The 21,338-nt window shown below is 38.9% G+C and overlaps 1 protein-coding gene across 1 annotated transcript; it reads right to left on the reverse strand.

Moving 5' to 3' along the window:
* Positions 1–3,800: 3,800 nt before the first annotated feature.
* On the reverse strand, positions 3,801–21,263 carry LOC146711791 (alpha-2,8-sialyltransferase 8F-like). The gene is made up of 7 exons (XM_085454791.1): positions 21,182–21,263; positions 10,489–10,563; positions 10,279–10,353; positions 9,227–9,368; positions 6,945–7,057; positions 6,769–6,861; positions 3,801–6,279 (listed from the first exon to the last, which is right to left on the reverse strand). The coding sequence occupies exons 1-7, from the start codon at positions 21,244–21,246 to the stop codon at positions 5,802–5,804; spliced, it is 1,041 nt and encodes a 346-aa protein (XP_085310917.1). The 5' UTR covers positions 21,247–21,263; the 3' UTR covers positions 3,801–5,801.
* Positions 21,264–21,338: the final 75 nt, after the last annotated feature.

A 21,338-nucleotide genomic window follows, 5' to 3' on the forward strand; every position in this document is an offset into this window, starting at 1 on the left:
GGATACTTGACATGCAGACTGGAGGAGCCAAGGGTCAAACCACCAACCTGACATGCATGAACTTCTGCATGCATGTCAAGTTCATACAAGAGAGAGGCAAAGCATGATAATGGATAAGAATTAACTGCAATTTTAGTGGGTGCAGAAAACATGTACAAGTCCCACATGCAAGGTTATTCTCTTTTATTGCACAGAGTACATAGCAGTAAGTCTTTTTTAAAAGGTTTGTATTCTATGTGTTAGCTAAAGTTGAATCAATATTGACAATTAATGCTGAGTTTACCTTGTGCCTTATATGAGTGGTCAATGGAGCTCCAATACCAGGATTCATCATGGAGCAAAGCCTCCATTTTAATCTAGTTGACCAAGAATATGAATATGTGTGGACCCTGATGAGGGAAGAATTAATTTTAATTACCTCATCATATACATCATCATCATAGACAGCATAAAGATTTGTGATACATTTGATTTTCAAATCGAATTATTCAGCTGTAACATGACAAACTGTACAAAATGAAGGTGACAGAAAATCAAGATAAAAATATGGGGAAACAGATACAATGCAGTTTGAAACGTTTATTTTTTTCAGTAATTATTCTGTAAAATTTTAACGGACTGATGGGATGTAACGATCTAAATCTGGATCCATGATCCTTATCCGTTCTGGATACATCTTGCAGTGCAAGTCGGCCCATACATCATTTGATGGTCCATTGTCATACCTGTGATACCTGCAGGTATCACACGTTCTGAGTAGAGCCACTGAGACTGATTTAGGTTTTCAGTGGAAAATATGTTGAGGTTCAGAATCAGAATTTCAGAAACTTAAAATGTTGTTTGACATAATTTAAAACTGAATCTCAATCTGTGAACTAATTTCAACATGAAATGTTCAGAACACGACCACGCTCTGTGCAGGCTGCATTTAAAAAGTATGTTTGAATTTAATTTAATTCCGTTTTAAAATCATTTCAACCTTAACTTCACTCAAATATTCACATCATCTCCAAACCCCAACCATCAGAGACATCTTTCCATTAGTGTGAACAGTTAAAACACAACAAATAAGTGATCAGTAATCATCAAACTTTACATGGATGTTGTGTTTTTGTTTTGTTTATTGTGATTACAACAGTAACTTACAGTAAGTGTTTCCAGTGCAGGGAAGCTGGCAGACAGTGTGACAGCTGCTTTACAGTCCACATGGAGTGATAAGTATGAATGAGGAAATGAGGGTTCTCACTAATCTTGATTACTGGAATGATGGTTTGACTACAATAAGATAGTCAGATCGACAAACATACTGACTCTAAAAAGTAATTCATCAGGCCTTTTACCACCACTTGATTAAATCCATGGCTGCAACATAAAAATTCTAATTTATTGATTAAGATAGACCTTCTAAGTTGCAAACTTTATTTTTTTGGGTTGTGTTGAATTAATAATGTTGGTAATTACATTGAATTAATTTTATATGTAATTTGAAATTAAATCCCAATGTTAGTGGGTTCAAAATAAAATTCAAGTTGTAATTACTTAAAGAAATTTAATACATAACTTATTTTTTTCCACTGTAACTTCTGATTTCAAATTCCCTCCCCTACTGACTTAACTAGCCCGGGCAAATTCACACATGTTGCGTTGCATGGTGCAAGCTTTTGTAAAAGACACATCAAGGTAAGTAACATTTCATTTACAAATAACAGTTCTACCAAAGCAAAACATTTGTGCTAGTCACCTGTAGTGGATTTGTGTATGATGTGATGCTCATACAGATAAGGAAATACTTTGCACTACCACATGTAGCTAATGCTAGCCATTCTAAACTTTAGCACAGCAGAGGATAAGACTTAGAAAGTTTCATTTGACAAAAGTCTTCAGCTAGAGAGTGCAACTGTGGCTGGGAAAAGCATGGTTAAAGTTTTGCTACACAGTGCAATCTAATTTCGATCATAGGCTGATTTTGTTTTTCTTTTTACCAAAATTAGAAGCCTTTAAACTGTGAATAGTTTTGTCAGAGGGATAACCTAGAGGCTTCTTTTTTCCATCTGGGGTAGCCTTAGATCACATCTATCCTCTTTAAATAATGTATTAGAGCATTCATTAATGCAGTATAGCTAATAGTCTGCAAGGTTTAATTCTTCTCTTTCTGTGGTCTACAGATAAAGGAGGAGTTCAAGAGAATAACCACTGTAAGCCTTGAATAGCTACACTTGACCATTGCACCCCAAAACTGATGGATGTCATTTTATCAAGGGGAGGAGCTAAGGGAGTGAGAATCAGGCAGATCAAGGACATGCTTCTTGAGGTAGGACAACTATTTAGACTTTGGGTAGCTTTGAAATGCACTTTGTTGGCAGTCAGCCATGTATTTTATACTCATACTTTATTTTTTCTTAAATAGCACAATACAATTGAAACACGCAGAGAAGTAGCCATCTGCTGCCTTATCACTTTCCTTGGAGAGAAGGAAGAGATCCTTTTCATGGAGTTCGGTATAAGTAATTCAGCATTGTGTGTGTGTGTGTGTGTGTGTGTGTGTGTGTGTGTGTGTGTGTGTGTGTGTGTGTGTGTTCCATTGATCATCTGAATTCATTAAGTTTCAGTAAGTATAAAAGTCTAATCTGTAATTCACTAACCTATTAATTCCTTAACTTAAGGTTGGCCTTAAGTTAACGCCGAAGAACTTAAGGCCAACCTTGAAAGGCGGGTGATGAAAACTGCCATCATCAGTGACCGGTACACCCCTGGATCTAACCATAAGACTGCAACCATTGTGGTGGAGGAAACAAAAATCATGGAGGGCCAGAATTTCCCAAGGTGCTGTGTTTTGCTCATGGGCATAATATATGCTCTCAATCTGAGCTAATGCAAGGATCTGAAATATACTTTTGAAGTTGTTCAGAAGCTGTTCCTTGACCTTGATGGAACCATCATTATGTTAAAGATGTTGACTCTTTTTCAAAAATTGTTAACTGTTTTGAATCCTGTATGTGTAACATTGATCTTAAAGGTGTTTGCTGCATTGTGTAATAGAAAGATGCAAGATCTTGTAAAGTTTGGTAGGCATTGAAAGTTAACATTTACTGAACAGTTGCATGGAAGTATTACTGTAACAAAATGTTTTCTAAGTAGATTTTTTTTTTTTACCAATTGAACACATTTGTTTCTGTGGTGTTGGCTGAGATGGTATAAATCTAAATTTCTGGTTTATTTTCACTTTTTAAATACAAAGTGTTGAAATGCCTACAGTTAAAAAATAAAGTTTTTTGATAAAAACAAATGTTGAATGAATTCCTTTCTTAAAAGCTATTACAATAAAAAAATAAGAGAAAGCTAAAATGATGATAATAATGATGAAAATCAACAACTTAATATTTTAAATAATGAACTTTAAAAAATAGTTTTTGTAATTGCTGTAATTAATTAAATAACACTTAAAAATCATTTTAAATAATGTGGAAAAAGTAATTGGAGGAAGAAAATTTTTACGAGTAAACAACTTAAAAATATGTTTTTAAGATACCAAATATTACATAAATGGTAATTAAAATCACCTTTGATTATGGAGGAAAAGTTAATTCCCCTAACTCAATATAGTTTGTTGGTTCAATCTAATTTCAACATAAGTTATCGTAACTCAAAAAGAGTAATGGAAACTGTTGCGTTAATTTTTTTTTGTTGAGCTTAAACAATAGTTTTTAGAGTGCACTGCCAGTATGTCAAGACAAATATCCACACCTACTGTAAGGAGATAGTAGTCAGTGATTGTTAGAGACAATGTCATATTTATCACAGTTTAATAAAGTCCATTTTCTGAGTGATAGCAATCAAAAGGCTGTTGATGGTCACTGCTGGGACATATGCTGACTCCACAATTGTCAGCATTTTGTTTGTGTTATAAAAGTACATAGTACAGTTTGTATCAGACACAGTCACTATGATTGATGATTTACAATTAGAGTAATTTAAAAGTAGTTCACAGTGTTGGGGGGGTTTGTAACATTAATAAACAACATATATAGATTTGCCAACATCTTCCCTTGGCTGCTTGCTTTAGGGGTTGCCACACTGGATCATCTGCTTTTAGCATGCAGCTCCTGTACGTAGGGCTCGAAGCAAAGAATAAACAAAGCAAAGCTAAAAACAAACAAACAAACAAACAAAAAAACAAAAACAAAAACAAAAAAAAACCTTTCCACCTTATATATGTAACTACATCAAAGCAAAACAACCAAGAGTTTGAGTATTATTATTATTGATCTTTTCAGTTTTTTTTTTGTTTTGTTTTTTAAAGAAACCTGTTCCCCTTATGTCATATTGACTCTCTCTGACTTTAAACAGCTTCTGAGTACTGCGCCAAAGAAAGTTATTTTGTGCTTTATACATTATCTGTGCCATTTTATATTCAACGAAATCATAAAATTTCAGGGTATTCAAATTAATAAACAAAATGTTAGTTGGTTCTATATAACATTTTGTTTATTAATCTGAATACCCTGAAATTTTATGATGTGATGGCATGATGGCTTTTCTTTTGATCTGAACATTCACATTAAAATATGTGAATTCTCTCACCTCAAGACATGTGTTTAGACAAATTGAATACTTGGTATTGACTACATCATAACATTTAAATGGTTGATCGCTCTAAATACCTTGGATTCTGAAATAACTACCCACAAGTGAATGTCAACATATCCACAATTCCGAAATCTTTTGATAAGTACTTATTCACGTTCACTTAATTTTCCCTCTCCTTTCATACTGTTTATGAAACAACAACAGCCATGAACAGTTCCAGTATGACCAGAATACACCTAACCCGCAGTGCCCTGCCAACACACGTATCTGATATCCACATTCCTGTGTTGTTCCTGGATCAAGAGAAAAATGTTGGTCTAGGATCAACATTGCAACAGACAAATCAATGCCAAAACTTTGAGATTTTTGCTGAATTTGAATAAACTTAGAGTGGCGTTGGGCAGAAATACTGTGGGACTGGGCAAAAGTGACAGAAACGGGAGCGAGCAGTAGTGGTCACAAATTCAGCGGCGCTGGGATTTTAAAAATTGTTTTGCAAAGGACCGATAAAAAGATAAATTGACACAAACCATTACCTTTGCCTGCATCATATGTAGAAATAATGTGTAATTTGTACTATACAGAGACTATGGTGTAGCTTATGAAAGCGGCCAGCAAAGTTCTCTATTCAAGTTCATCCATTCCCTTGCAGTCAATTTAGAAAATGGCAGCAGTAAAAGAAGTAGCTGGAAATGCCTAGGAAATGACAGTACTGATCTAGCCAATCACAGTCATTGTAGACTTCATCCACTCAGTGTTTAATTTAATTTCAATGGAGGTGCAGGCTCAGTTACTGAATTATGGCATTGGGTTTCAGGGAGGTTTGAAGTTATGCTGTACATTACCTGTGGTGCAGATTTAACACAGAAGCATGAATCTCACTTAAAATCAGACAAATGTGGTAGTTGTGTGATATGATTTTTGCACTTTTATCAGGCACTATACATTTATCTTCTGCTGGTACCAAAGTACTTTTCATGGTTACATTTTTTAAGATATTGTCAAAATAGTCCTTAGAGTTTTGTTTTCTAAAAATCAAGAGAATGTAATTGAGGTATTTCAGAATACAGGGTGAGAGATATTTGTAATAAAGCACTAAAATGTACAGAGCAATGGCCTTATAAAGGCAAAAAAGTTACTGGATTCATCCTGAGGCTATAGAGAAGGCATTTGACGCTGTACTTTGCTTCTGTGCTGTTGTCTATCCCTGGGAACTATTTTTTATCTGATTTACAGTCTCCCAGGTGAAGCCTGAGTACCCCTTCAGTGTGCAGCTGCAACAAGTGTTCAAACTCAGCCGGCATTGCGTGAAAAAACGTTTTAACCGGTACATCATCATAGTAGTGGTTAGTCAGGGTATAGAGGTCATATGGGTGGTTACTAAAGGGCCAGAATCCATACAGATGTACATTTTCACACAATTCCAGGGCCATGCTAACCATAATGAATCCAGTGCTGAGCCACCTTTCTTTCAGGCCTTCAGAGCTCCAGAATTGATCCAGACTGTGGAGGTACTGAGCGTTGGAGAAAACAGGTCGAATAGGGCTTTCAAAGTCCTCTATTGTATATGCAGCCCGCTGACACATAGCAGTATTCCTGCCAAAGGAGAAGGCAGGAAGGAGCAGCAGAGAGTTGCCGTACTTGTGCAGACTCTCCACAAATGGAAGGCGACGTCCAGTCAGCGCACCATACCTGTGCAAAAGAAACAGCTGACTTTGAGCAACAACGCATACATAATGTGAGGTGACAAGTAGGGATAGGAATCGAGAGCTGGTTCTCTAAAAGAACTAGTTCCCAGTGTTTGCCTATCAGTCACATTTGTTGTACTTGTCATCAGCTGTTTTAAGTTCATGTGCCAGAGGAGAAAAAAATAGCGGTGTGGCCTACAGTGTAGATTTGGACATTTAATTATTTTTTATTTAATTATTTTTGTTTTTATTGGGAAATACCTCAAATATATACAAAAATTTTAACAACAGCATGCAATTAAGTTGCAGAATGTAATGTCTTTGACATGCTGCTTAGCGGTGACTCAATGTGAAAACAATGAGGACCCAACGAGCCTCAATAAGAGAGTTGATAAGAAATCAAATTGGAAGGTGATTCTGATAATAGAATCAGAATCGTTAAATTCTTATCAGTTCCCTTCCCTAGTGACAAGGAATTATTTCTTTTGCTCACTTTTGGAAAATGATGCTTGGATTTGCTGTCGCAAGGCTAGTTTTGCTGCCAACATCTTTCTCATATCCATTTTCCAAAGGAGGTAAGTTGCACCTGAACAAACAAAAAAGTAGACACAGAAATGGTTAAGTGGAATTTCCACTCTGGATTTGGTCTACATTGGACACTTTTCTCACCTGATAACAAAGTCAGCAGAATCAATCATTTTTCCACAGCCACTGTCAAACAGGATCCCACCATTCCCAACAACCGAACAAGTGTCCCATTGTTTATTTGAGAAAGGATTCTCCTGGAATAGACAGCGAAAGACAAGGCATTATGAAAACACATTTACATTGTTGCTGATTTCACATGTTGAAGGAAAAAGGATTTTAAAAAGACATTTTATTCTAGTTTTATAGTCTGATGCTTTTTATGCTTGCTATTGCTAATGATAGGTCTGTCGTTTTTATAGATTACAACCATGGGAATATTATATCCAAAAGAACAATGATCACAAAAGTGTATATAAATAGTCATAATTATTAGAAATTATTTAAAAAAATGACAAATAACTTTGTTTATTGTGTGGGTTTTTTTCTCTTTTGGAAAAAAAAATGGGCAGCACGGTGGCACGGTGGTTAGCACTGTTGCCGCACAGCAAGAAGGTCCTGAGTTCAATTCCACCATCAGGCCGGGGTCTTTCTGTGTGGAGTTTGCATGTTCTCCCCGTGTTTGCGTGGGTTCTCTCCGGGTACTCCGGCTTCCTCCCACCGTCCAAAGACATGCAGCTTGTGGGGATAGGTTAATTGGATAATCCAAATTGCCACTAGGTGTGAATGTGCGAGTGAATGTGAGTGTGAATGGTTGTCTGTCCCTATGTGTTAGCCCTGCGACAGACTGGCGACCTGTCCAGGGTGTACCCTGCCTCTCGCCCAATGACTGCTGGGATAGGCTCCAGTGCCCCCCGCGACCCTGAAAAGGACAAGCGGAAGCGGATGGATGGATGGATGGAAAAAAAAATTACACACAAAAGTAAATAGAGCTGAAACAGACTATATAAATACAGCGTCTTATAAATGCAATAGCTCCTCTAATGGACAGTGTATCAATTGGGATATGCTCTGATATTAAGCATCTCCAAATAAGATCATATTTAAGCTGTTTGGCCTTTTTAGCAGAGATGCAAAATGCTCCAGGCTTTTAATAACAATTTTGCTTAAACATGTTAACGGTACAGATTTTCAGACAGTTTCTCTCTTGTATGGCTCTGCAGACCGGTCAAGTTTGAGGCTTGAGGCAGACCAGACTACAAAACGTGTATAATTATATAATCACAAATGATGAATTATATTTGAGTTTCTTTCTGTGCAGCTATAAATTGATACAGAAAATGGTTCATCATAAAAATGTATGTTGTCATTGAGGCTGTAACATGTTGCTTTTCAGTTTCATAACCATTTTGATTTTGAGGTTGAAAAAAAATTCAATGCTAGGGACGGTCGTGGCTCAAGAGTTGGGAGTTCGCCTTGTAATCAGAAGGTTGCCGGTTCGAGCCCCGGCTTGGACAGTCTCGTCGTTGTGTCCTTGGGCAAGACACTTCACCCGTTGCCTACTGGTGGTGGTCAGAGGGCCCGGTGGCGCCAGTGTTCGGCAGCCTCGCCTCTGTCAGTGCGCCCCAGGGTGGCTGTGGCTACAATGTAGCTTGCCATCACCAGTGTGTGAATGTGTGTGTGAATGGGTGAATGACAGGTTGTGTAAAGCGCTTTGGGGTCCTTAGGGGCTAGAAAAGCGCTATACAAATACAGACCATTTAGATTTCAGTAAATTGCAGATTGCAGTCACTTCAATTCTGTTTTCTTATTCCTCCTAGTTTGAGTGCATAATCCTTGCTATAACGGCTGCTATACAACAAACAAACTGCTGTTTGTGTAAAAATCTGTATATTTTAACCTATTTGAACCGAGAAGGCTGACAGAGAAAGTTCTATTTGCCAAATAAGACTGAAACCAATTAAGTGCAGTGCCACCAATACCCACTACATCATTTAATCGAGAAATTAGAATATTGTGGTCTACTGTGTCAAAGGCAGCAGTTAAATCAAGCAAGACCAGAACATTGTGGTTACCAGAATCAAATACCAGTAGGATGTCATTAAAAACCCTTAATAATGCAGATTCTGTGCTATGTATTTAGTTATAAATACTATATACACCATATACACATGCAGAACCCAAGAAAATCAATTGAGATAAAAAAAAAAAAAAAAAATACTGTTCACACTTTTTCAGGTTAGAACAGCACAAACAAAATTATCTCCAAAAGCTCATTTCAAAAGCAAAAGAGAGTTCAGTTGAAGATACAAAAAAATAGAAAAGTTGCGAAATAATCACTGTGTCAGTCAAATAAAACATAAGAGAACCAATGAAGATATCAAAGAAGCAGCACAAACAGTTTCCATGAATGAAAATGAACCTACCTTCAAAAACAAGTCGAATAAGTCCTTGTTCACCTGAAGAGTCCTCTTTTCCCCACTGTAAACAATATTCGATCCTATAGGAGTATTGTTCTGTGTCACAATGGCGTTGTCAAAGCCATTGCATGCAACTCTCAGATTAGTTCTGTAAAACAACAAACACTCAGTTAACACTGACTGACTTTTTACCAGATGAGTAGGTTCATACACTTCTGATGTTGCTGCATGTTTAACTTATGTTAGTAGTTATTGCCAACAAAAGGAAAGGTCAGTAATCTGTTTCTGAATGTCATGGCAAGGAACAATATTTTTTTCTGTTTATCATGTTCAATGGAAAGATAACACTCGACAGAGAGATAACATGGAAGGACACCTACAGAGAAGGGTGAGCAAACAAAAGGTTATTTGCTCACCTGTTGTTTGATCTTAACTATCCAACACCATCTTATTAAGATAGTTAAGATCCACAGTTAAACAAGGGAAGATGAAAAAAGGAGCAAACAAAACAGTTAGATCCAGTAAAAATAATAGCATAAAAAAGTTAACCCCATATGTTACTAGAATTTTCTCATTTTATTTTCTAGGGTTTAGATTAGTGACTACCACCACTGCGAGTGTTGACTCCAAAAGCTGTAAGCAATAAAGACAAATGCAACTCCTGATAATGTTTTTTCCAGCTCAAAACCTCTCCATTATATACTTATAACATCATTTGTCCATATGGCAAATATCTCTCTGCTCTTTGTTGTGCCATCAGTTTTCTTACAGTTCCTCTGTCCTAAACTCCTTGTGCGTCTTTACTCTTTCTTTCTTGTCTGTAGTTGATTCAGTTCATATAAAAGGTGTATATATATGTATATGTATATATGTATGTATGTATATGTATATATGTATGTATAAACCAGCCCATCATTATCATTTCCCCTCCGGTTGATATACTGGATATCATAGCATTATATCTCATATGCAAGACTAGGCTCCTGTTTGCTGTATGGTAATCTTTTTACATCCAATTCGTATTCTTCATAGAAGAAATATTAAGCATTAGTACTTACCTGAATTTTAAGTAATTTTTCTCGTTCTTCTTCCAGGTTTGATTGTAACGCCGATGTACTTTGTCAATGATTTCCCTGTGACACACACACACACGTCCAAACACAGTCAGCAGATCATACCTGTACAGCTGACATGACTTCATTTTTGATGATGGCATAAACAAAGAGGTTTCTCAGGGAAACAGTGTGACAAATCATGCTTTTTCTCACTTGCAGGGTTTGAAAATTTCTGACAGCTTTGGGGCATGTTTCTTTTGAGGAGGTGGTTGGAAAGGTTCCTCACAACTGCAAAAGAAAATATTTTGTTGACAGATCAGACAGTTGAAAAATGCAGATACTGCAGTTAGATCTGCACAATAGCTAAGATTACATATTACAACAGCATTTTTTTTTTTACTATGGTCGGTTGAGCATGATGTCAAAGTGCTGTTTGAAATTCAACATTGTTGTGCGTTTCTTCATTTTTTCATTTTTTGTTTCGTATGTATTAAAACACGATTCTTTGATCCCCATGATAGAACAGAGAAAACCCGACTCATAGTGTCCAAAATATTTATAATTCTTTTTATTCAATCATCTTCCGGAAGAAAGAGCCCTGCACAGCCCCAAAAGCCAGTTGCAGAAACTCTAACATTAGAATTTAAAAACGTCTCACATATAGGTGTTATTTTGGTACTTTACACGTCACACAGTTTTGATACAAACACTCCTTATATGGTACAAGTTCCTCTTTTCTGTCTGGCTTCCTGTATTTATTAATATACTTGTATAGCTCTACACTAACTTCCTGTTTTTCAGTCTGGCTGAGCACTTAGTTTATGAGTCAAAAGTGGCCTTGCTTTACAAACCTTCATTATTAAAGTACATAAAACAATATAATAAGAAAATAAGCACTAAGGATATATTAATTACATGACAGTTCTCCCCCTTTTCGTGTTTCCTAAGAAACACGACATAATTTCTAATTTATCCCATTAAGTTTACTTGCATGTTAAAAAGCTAAAATATAACAAAAGAGATTATGCTAAACAAAACGAAACCTTTGAATTGCCCAACCCTGTCTGTCCCCTCAAAGGGTTGTATGTTTTCAATGTTTCCTTATTATTTTGTCATAATTACTTCTATCCACAACAAATAAATCAAGCTCTAAGACAGCACCTGTGAAATGTGAAATATCCTAAATCTACTTCCTACACCCCCTTTTTACCCAGAATCCCAATTTAAACCCACTTCTGACTTCCCTCAGTGCTCACTGTAAACTCCAAAAAGATACAATTAGCTTTTTCTGGTAAAAGGTCCTAGATTATTTTGTCAATCTTTTGGAAAACATCCTCTATAGAGTTAACCCGTTTCATCTTTAAAACTTAGTCCTGGTTTCTTCGCCCCCTTTAACAGGTAGCGCATATCCGGACTGAACACTGTGTTTGGGCAATTTACATAACATAGAAATCCTACAAACTATTCAATCTACACAACAAATTGTCTGAAACTGGGCGATTCTCTCTGCTCTGTGCTTCTTTTGAGTCCCCCTTTCTCTGGTTGGTTCCGTTCGGTCTGGGGCTTCCAGGATTCTCGCCACCCCTGTGGTTGCTGTGGTCCTGAAATCTTCTCCTGTAAAGGATAGAAAACAAAACGCCTCTCTCTGCTACACCTTAATAACCTACTGTGTTCATCTATTGTTCCCTTAATTATTCAAAGTTGGTTCAAAATATCATGTTCTGGGCTCTATCCTTTATATTAACTTTACTTAATCTTTACTTAATCTTAATTTACTTACTCTCAATGTTCTTTATGTGTGTTAGCAACACTTTTAATTTTATTAAACACACCCAGAGTAAGATATACACCATCACCATATCAGCATAGAAACAGACAGAGACGTTCCTCTTTCTGTCACATTCTTCCATACATGGCAATTTGTTTCACCTCCCTTATGATTCCTTGGGACTTACAATTTCTTGACTCTTCTAGGCAGCTCAAATGCAGTTAGAAGCTAAATGAATTCCAGGCCCTCCGCCTGGCCTAAGTTTAAATCATTTGTGTTTGTAAGCATGTATGCGGTTTAACCTTCTATTGCTCCAAGTCACTTACACAATAGATCGTCGGGTCATCGCTCCAAACGAAGCTTAAGACCTTGAATAGACTGAGCAACAACTCTTTCATGAGCACGATCTGCAATGTGTGTATACAATGATTATAGCTGCACCTTTAATAAAAGTTTTAGTCTGATGTCAGTAGCTTTAAAAAACATTGTAATGCAATGTTAAAGCCTATATTGCAGCAGTAAAATATTTTCTTTATTCCCAGGATTATCCTTCCCTCTCTTGACCTTTCAAAAAGAAATGTCACCGCACTTTGTGTCGTGTCACTCCTCGGCCCATTCGGTCCATCAATGGCATCATGGCCACCGGAACTACTGCTCCGGGGTCCACTGCCCTCGTTATTACCTTTTCCAGCAGTCCTCTGGCACAAGGAATGAGACAACAACCGCAGGTGACCAGTATCCCTAAAAAAAAAGCGGCAGTAGAAAACATTGCAGACACGAAAATCCCCTTCCATTTCCCAAACACGGAGGTCATCCAGCTGTCCAGCGGATTGTCGATTCCCGAGTGTTCATGCATGGTTTTAGACAGAGTTTTCAGCCCCTCCAGAACTCGGGTTACTGAGCCATCTGGAGCAGTATTGTTTGGGATGAAGGTACAACACGTCTCCCTCTAGTACCAGCTCTTTTAATAATTTACTTTTTTAAAGGGAAAAAACCATGGTCACTTGGACAAGTCTTTGTTATTCTATAACTGCATTTTTATATGAAAAGTCTAGCGATCCCCTATTTGACTCATAAATATTACTTGGGTTGTAATTATTTTCCTCTATCAAATTTAATTTACTGCTACAGTGGCCTGCTTTTGTTAATAGTAACATGAGTAACATCCAACATTTTCTCCCCTTTAACATTTGGTATTTCCCCACTATATAATGTACTACCATAATCTATACACCCAGTCAATAAAACAGAATTTTCTCAAAGCAAACATCAGCAACCCAAAATCAGCAGCCCCAGAATTAAGTCTTCCGCTCCTCCTGCTCATGGCAAAACAAAACAAAACAAAGCAAAGCGAAGCAAAGCATCCCCTTTCTCTTGCCAGCGTGGTGAATTGTTTGTCAACATTTATTCATCCCACCCTTGGTCCAGTCTTTATCTCAGTGTCCAGTCAGTCCAACCTTTAGTCCACAGCATCAGTCCAGTCACAGTCCATTCACACACATTCACTCAGATATTGCTGATAGTGGAGACTCCGCGCAAATAATCAGATTCTCCACCCTCAGCAACATGAGCTCATTCATTTGTTTTATTTTGTTTGGTTTTTTTGTTTTTTAGGAAAAGAGTTCTTTATGCTCTTGGACTGGATTGACTCGCTGCAATCCTTTTAGACAGGGACTTACAACCTGATCAGGTCCCCACAGGTAGCCTTTTCCTCGGCCCATTGTAATCTGGAAAAGCTCCCCTTAAATTTATTCTCCCAAAAATATTTACAGCGCTGTTAATTCAATCTTTCAGGCCTGCTTAGAACAAAAATGAGAAAAAGAGAGCTGATTATTAGCTCATCAAAGCACAAAACATAATCACCTGACAGGATTTCTCTTAAGTGCACTATTACAATTTTAAAGGGCCCAGTTCTAACCATGTCCATGATTAATAAAACTCCCTCTATTAAAATAAGAAAACAACCCCTCTGGCACAAGGAATGAGACAACAACCGCAGGTGACCAGTATCCCTAAATCAACCGACAGAATCAACCCATCACTAAAACAACAACCCCAAAAAATCTTAATCACAGCAAAGTTTTGCTTACTAATTTAACCATATGTTGGCCTCAGGTTCTTCAGCGTCCTGACAGTCTGAGGTCAACTGACATAATTTCACCTGCTAAATACACAGATAATCTTGTTAAAAGCCACACAGTTTTGCACACCATTGATATTCTCATTAAGCCCTTTCTAAAGACGTTATAACAATCTATCATCACTAAATACTAAATTTCCTTTCCAAATTTGGACTACTGCACTTAGTCACAGACCTGACCACTTTATTTAATTATCCTGTATGTTACCAAGCCATTCTTCTCACACAGTCACAGTGTGTCTTTCAGTGCAAGCTTCACTCATCCAGTCAGACAGGAAACCCAAGTTCTCCTTTTTCATTTCCCGTCCCCAGTCATTCAACTAATTTGCATACTGAGTCAAATCTCAAGAAGTTGCGGTTTTGATGAATCTGTGCAGCAGCACTTCTAATTCACTATTCTAAAAACGACTTTAAGCTTTAATCACCTTTTCCTTTTCACAAAAATCACTCTATTGTCATTGAACTTCCCTGAGTTATTCCTCAACTTCAGGCTTTAAGTGTGTTAAATTCACACTATTTTAACACTAATGAAAGATAGCAAGCTGATTTTCATTCCATGTGTGTGTGTGTTATTAATCAGGTTTAATCAATGTCTATGCAGTGGAGCTGCAGATCCACCAGGGCATGTTCTCAAAGCTGCCTTTCCTACACATTTCTCTGCTATAATTGGATCATTTTCTAACTACTTTGCTATTAGTCCACTGGTCTTTGCATCACTTTTCATCACACTAAGCGACTTGGACAATATGATAAACAGACTCACATGCTCAAGATGCTGTCTAATCTTCATGAGCTCTCTTGTATTTGTAAGTGTTAGTAAGGTTAATACATTTTCTGTTTGTGTGTGTGATTTTGTATATGTTTCTTTTTGCAGTGTTTCAGACTCCTTCACAATTTTCCCACTTAAGCAGTCAGTTTTCTTTTTCCCAGGTTTGCTAACCCAAATTTTGATTTCCCACATTAAATAACAGCATTCCAACAGTCCAATACCAGGCAGTTCTCTTTCCGCTTTGTCCTGCATTCTCAACTGTTTCTCTTTAACTGCCATGTGAGAGCTCGCTTGTCAGGTTTGGTGACACATGGCACTGCAAATAATTCAACCAGAAACTTGGCCTGAACATTTCCAGTGATCTTAACCTATAACTTTCTTCCAACTTCTGCTGGTTGAATTGTTTACAGCGCCATGTTTACACTCTCTCTGCAGGAGGGGGAGATACAGGAGAGGTGGAGGAAGATCTCAGCCTGGGCGTTTACTGTCTTATGTAGTCTGGAAGATGAGTGGATGGTGGGGTGGGTGCAGTTTTCTCTGTGGTGGGGTTGGGTGGACTGTCCCGGGCTCTGTGGGGCCGGGAGGCGCTGCTGCACTGGGCCCCGGTCTGGATGGGCCTGGGCCCCCTTTCCCTGGCGGGTCGCGGAGTGTGGGAGTGCCTACTGGGGTCAGCGGGGGAGCTGGCCCCAGGGAGGGGTTACCTGCCCCTCCCTTCCTTCCCCCCCCCCCCATCTCCAGCTGCCTCTCTCTTCCCGCTCCACCACAACCACCCACACATGCAGGGCCTTGGAGTAGGGGTATGTCACCAGGGTGCAGAGGAGGCTACCCCCCCCCCCCCCCTGTCCCCTTCTGGCTGCCTCTGCCTCAATTTTATCCCACAACTTAGACATTCACATTATTCACACTCTCATTACACATACATATAGGATCTTGGGGGTGGGCACAATCATGGAGTCCAAATTACCATCAGGGTGTACACCTCACCCCTGGCGTCGTTGCCCACCTCTCAATTTTAAATACACTTAGACATTGAGGGCTATCAGGAGGGACTATGCGCTTACCTGCTGCTCCTTGGCAGGTAGCTCCATGCCCCCTGGGTTTTAATTGCACCTTAGAACACACATGCATCAACACTACAATGAGCGGGTGGAGGGAGGTTTGGAGTCTTCTCCCACCCCCCATTCTCTGCGGCCTGCTGGAGCGGGAGGGCTAGGTGGAGTTGGCCGTCCGACTGCGGTCTGGAGTGTGGGGCCTCCCTGCTGCTACGGAGTCGGGGTGGTCTACCTCTCCCCACCGCAGGGAAAAGGGTAACACCACCTGGGTCTGGGTGCAGTTCCCCCCTCCAGGGGCAAGGGTACCTAGACCCGGTTTGTAGAGTACGCTTGGGGAGTGTGATTGTGTGTACAGCGTCTCTTTATGTCTGTCTCCATGTTGGTTGAGTGTGGAGTGAGTGCATATGAGAGTATGAGGGTGGGAATGGATGTTTGTGTCTGTGTGTGCCTGTATGTCTGTGTCTATATGTCAGGTTGGGTATCAGACGCCACCTCTCTGGGGACACCTCAGGCCCTCCAAGGTTTGGAGGCCTATCTCCACCTACCACCACTTCCCCTGCCGGTTGCGGACTCCCTCAGGTGTCGGTGCGTTGGTGGTTCTTTGTGTCTGGGGGTGGGCGTCCAGGTACACACCGGCTCACTCCTTGGCGGCCGCTTATCGGGGCCTGGAGCCTGGGGCTCGCTCGGGCCCCTTCGGGGGTGGGGTGCCCCCGGCCTCTCGGCCTGGGGCTCGGTCACTCAGGCACAGCTGGCGGCCGGCGGAGCTCACGGGCGCGTCACTGCAACTCCCCCTGGCTTCTGCTCCACGGCTGCTGAGTGAACCCTCATCTGGGACTCTCCTCAGCTCTTACTGGAACAGTGGCGTGGCTGCCCCTCTGTTGGTCTTCCATGGTTTCTTGTGTTCTGGGGGCCTCTGGATGTCTGGAGTTTTGATCTCCTCCATACCTGCTTCACACCCTGGAGGACGGGGCTGTGGCCCCCCACACTCCCTAGCAGATCGTTACTTGGAGAAACCTTTGGAATACAAGCGCGCTGATCCACACAGGTATGCACACGGGTGTTCACTGCTCGTAGACCCAAATTACACCTTTCTTGGCTGCTACCTCGAAGCACATCTGTCCTGCGTGCTGCACAACAACATTGAATATTTAGTATTTACTGCTGTTTACACTTAGCTAGATTAATGCGATGGTGTTGTGTTTAGTATGTTGCTTTGTTTTTTGTTTTTTTTTTGTCTTTTTTTGCTTGTTTTCTATTCTTCTCTCAACAGGTGATCCAGGAGATTTTTATTTTTTTTCTCCCCCCCTTTCTCACTGTCCCTCTCCCCTTCTGTTTTTCCTTTCCTTCCTCTTTCTTTCTCCCTTTCCTATCTCTCACTCATGTCTGTCCCGTCTGTAACATCTGAAAATAAAATATAATAAATAATAAAAACAAAGATCGACCAAATGGACCAATACAGCAATGCCACAATGATCCATTTGGCAAAGTAAATCCATTGGGTATCCTTGTTGGTCTTCAGACAACAATTCTGATGGCTAAAGAACCAAATGGGACAGGCGAAAAAAAAAAAAAGAAAAAAAAAGAAAAAAGAAAATCACCTGGGATTTTCACAATTTACCCTGGGTGCTTTTTCTTTTACCTGTGTTAGAACTATGTGTGGAGTTCATAGTTGAACACCTCTCTATGCTCTGACAGTATTCTGCTTCTTTGCATGGAGATTTCACTTCATGCATTACCTTTTTAAGCATTCTGAGGACTCAAATCACATGCTGTAATGAATCCATTTTTGTTCACCTAATGTGTTAATGTTAACATTTTTTGGAATAGTGACACAGATTGAAATAAGATTTGGTATAATGTTCTTTGACCAGTGTTCTGTTTAATTAAATTTTGGAATTCTGCATTTTCTAGGCCACAGATGAAGCCATTATCCAACGATCTAATAAGGAAACAACCATGGGAATTTACATCATAAAGTCAAGAGATGCCAATGGCAGCCCTGAGGACATCGGGATAGTCCTTGAAGGCCAGAGAGTCTGGCAGGATTTGGATAACTATACCCTAGCAGCTGCAATGCTGTTTGGACTAATGTACACTTTGAACCTCACCTACCCACTGGAAAAGTATACCTTCGAGGTATTATAGAAACTGGTTATGGAGCTCAAACAGAACAGCCTTTCAAAGAAGGCCCAGGTTTTCAGGACCAGACTGTATGATTGAACAGTTTTCCAGTTATGATGTGGGAACAACATGTTTACCTCTTTGAATATGTACCATCCTTTCTTTTAAGCCAGCACTGGTAAAGTTGCAGTACATAGTGAAACTTATTTTTCTGGCACTTTTCAACTTGGGGCCTTTATTACTGCAGTTTTCACTTTTCAAGCCATTGCTCTTTTAAAAAAAAATATCTAACTTTGAATGTCCATTTTTCTCAATGGAAATGGTGCCTTGCACCAATTTCACCAGTTTGCAATTTTTTTCCCAAGGTGCACCACTACAAACAGATTGCATCGTGTAGTATTAGTGGTTGTGATGTTTAGTGATAGAAGCAAGCCAATACTAATCAGTTTAGGTCTCTTGGTTGTGTGCCTGTGGGTTATAATGTTATTTTAAGTCTCTTCTTTGTGTCACTTTAATAATTACACCCCTGTTGCCATATTACCTTATGGCTCTTACATTTAAAAAACCATTTTTTACATAAGCGCGATGTCATAAGGCCCCACAATGTTGAATTCAGGTTACAGCAGATAACTTTGAGGAATGTTGTGGAATGTTTTTCAAGAGATGCATTGTACAAATATGACTCATGTATATTTTGGAAGCCTGAATTGAAAGTCCATTGTTACAACTGTGTAGTATTTTCAAAAATACAGGTCATTGTTCAAAAATGTTTTGCTTATTTCTTTGATTGAGAGAAAGTGTACAGTACATACAGTAAGATCAGCCTTAATTTAGTTTTATTTATTGAACACTCAATTATATATTAGATTATATATTATATATTAGAAATTTGTTATAAAATAAAATAAGCTTACCATAAAATAATCTTGTCAATATAACACATAGTAGTCCAATACAATTAACACAAAAAGTTCATGTCTGATAAACAAGTGGTTTCTATAAATATTTGACCGGAATGAAAAACATAACAACAACATAAAAAAGTCATGTTCGTGTTACCGGAAAAATGTCTGCAGGTATAACATAAAAAACTAAGGTTAACCAAATATAACTTAATTTCGTGCAACCGCTTACAATAATTTTTTTATGTTTATCCCACTGATTATTTTTTTCAGTGTAGGTCGGGCCCTTGTTCGCATGGTACTCTCAACAACTAAGTGATACACCTATCTTTTGTCTTCCTATGGAATCACAACAATTAAATGATACCCGCGGTGGGCTTTTGCAATCCTGAACAATTTCAAACAATTAACCGGCTGTTGAAAAGACGGAGCGGGTCTGTGCGACTGGTTTTAGAAGTATCACTGCAGCGTTTATTTTCTAAAGGGCTGAATGTTATTTGTATGGAAGCCCGTTTCCGCCACTAAAAAAAAAAAAAAAAGGATCCATAACTCAAAATTTCGAGTTATTATCTCGAAATTTCGACATATTAACTCAAAATTTTGAGAAAAGCAACTTGAAATTTCGAGTTAGCGCTGCCAATCAGTAATCTACGTGAATGACGTCATTTCCATGTTACCCGGAAGCTGAAGCCCTCAGCTACAAATGCTACAGCTAAGCTACCGGTATTACATCCAGTCGTGAATGCACAGATTGCTGAGTGTTTTCAGCCTGGCTTCACAAATGATGAAATCCCTGTGTTATTAGCTGAATCACATGGTGTTACTATCAGCAAACATACTTTAATTTGTTGGGATCCGTTTTTGAGTGCGCGGTCCTGCGCCATATGCTTCCGGGTAACAAGAAAGCGACCTCATTCACGTATATTTTTGATTGGCAGAGCTAACTCGAAATTTCGAGAAAAGTAACTCGAAATTTCGAGTTATATTTCTCGAAATTTCGAGAAAAGTAACTCGAAATTTCGAGTTATATTTCTCGAAATTTCGAGATAATAACTCGAAATTTCGAGTTATGGATACTAGCTTTTTTTTTTTTTAGTGGCGGAAACGGGCTTCCATATATTTGCGACCATCTGTTGTGTTAAAAACTATTCTGAAACCATGAAACCCCTTACGGAAGAAATTCCCGTTTGATCCATTTTTAAATAAATAAAATGCTTGCATCACTGCATGCTGTGACATCAGAATCACAAAATGAGTGTGATTAAAACACAATTAGTTTGAAAGAGCGATACTGGCTGCTTTGGGGGGAAAGGTGACATCGTGTTCAATGTGTTTTAGAAGTAGCCCAATAGCGTTTATTTTCTAAAGGGCTGAATGTTATTTGTGACCATTTACTGTGTTAAAAAACTAGCTGGCTCTGTCTCTCTCATAGTTCAACATTCCGAAATCCCGATTTTTAAATAAAATGATCGCATCAACCCGTGAACAAAAACCCCAGTAGATGCGTAAAAACTAGTTAGATTAAAAACTAGTGGTTTGATTAAATGAAACGCTTGTGAACAGGCTGACATTGCCCATTCAGAAGAAATTCCCATTTGTGCCGTTTTTAAAATAAAATGCTTGCATCGCTGCATGCTGAGACATTGTCAGAATCACAAAATTAGTGTGATTAAAACACTGTTACCAACACTTTTGACTAGATGTAAATAAAAAGCATTCCAGCTTTGTTAATGCGCACTGTGAAGCAAAACGGCTTCCACCCCTCCATACAAAAACAAAGAATTGCTCTTAAGAACACATATGTCTGCATAACTGAATGTTGAGGCACGCAAAAGCCATAAAATAGTTTAATTAAAAACCCTATGGTTTGTTTAAATTAAAACCCAGTTAAAAACACATAAACTCATATAACCTCTCTGACGCCCTGTGTGTTTCCACACATGAACTCGCGTACCCAGAGCACACCTGAACGCACACACGCACGAAACCATCAAACAGGTTGCCAACCTTTTGCCATCGTTTTACTACTAACACTGAAGAAGCGCTTTACTTTTGACACTTTAATTAATTTAATGATACTATGTTTATTATAATACTTCTTCAAGAGCCTCTTTAGTTTTTGCTCTTTGAGCACAAAGGTAGTTATGTACTTACTTGCTGTCCAACATGTACCAGATAAGGGTGGTCATCACGGTCCCCAAACTGAGGAAAGTGAACATGAAAGACAAGAAAGACTTCATACCTCTCCCCTCTCATACCTCTCCCCTCCTGTTAGTCTTACACTTCAGTCTGTCCAAATTTTCTCTCCCCC

This window comes from Copadichromis virginalis, linkage group LG4 (genome assembly GCF_057382275.1).
Source record: "Copadichromis virginalis isolate Kocher_CV1m ecotype Utaka linkage group LG4, C_Virginalis_male_GT1.1, whole genome shotgun sequence".
NCBI classification, from domain to species: Eukaryota; Metazoa; Chordata; class Actinopteri; order Cichliformes; family Cichlidae; genus Copadichromis; species Copadichromis virginalis.

What these genes read in the sequence shown, in the direction of transcription:
- LOC146711791 (XM_085454791.1), bottom strand. Translation starts at nt 21,246, where the DNA reads ATGTTCACTTTCCTCAGTTTGGGGACCGTGATGACCACCCTTATCTGG. An exon ending in GAAATTTTCAAACCCTGCAA is followed by an intron (nt 10,354 to 10,488) that starts GTGAGAAAAAGC and finishes TGTGTGTCACAG; the next exon opens with GGAAATCATTGACAAAGTAC. An exon ending in AAAAATTACTTAAAATTCAG is followed by an intron (nt 9,369 to 10,278) that starts GTAAGTACTAAT and finishes GTTGTTTTACAG; the next exon opens with AACTAATCTGAGAGTTGCAT.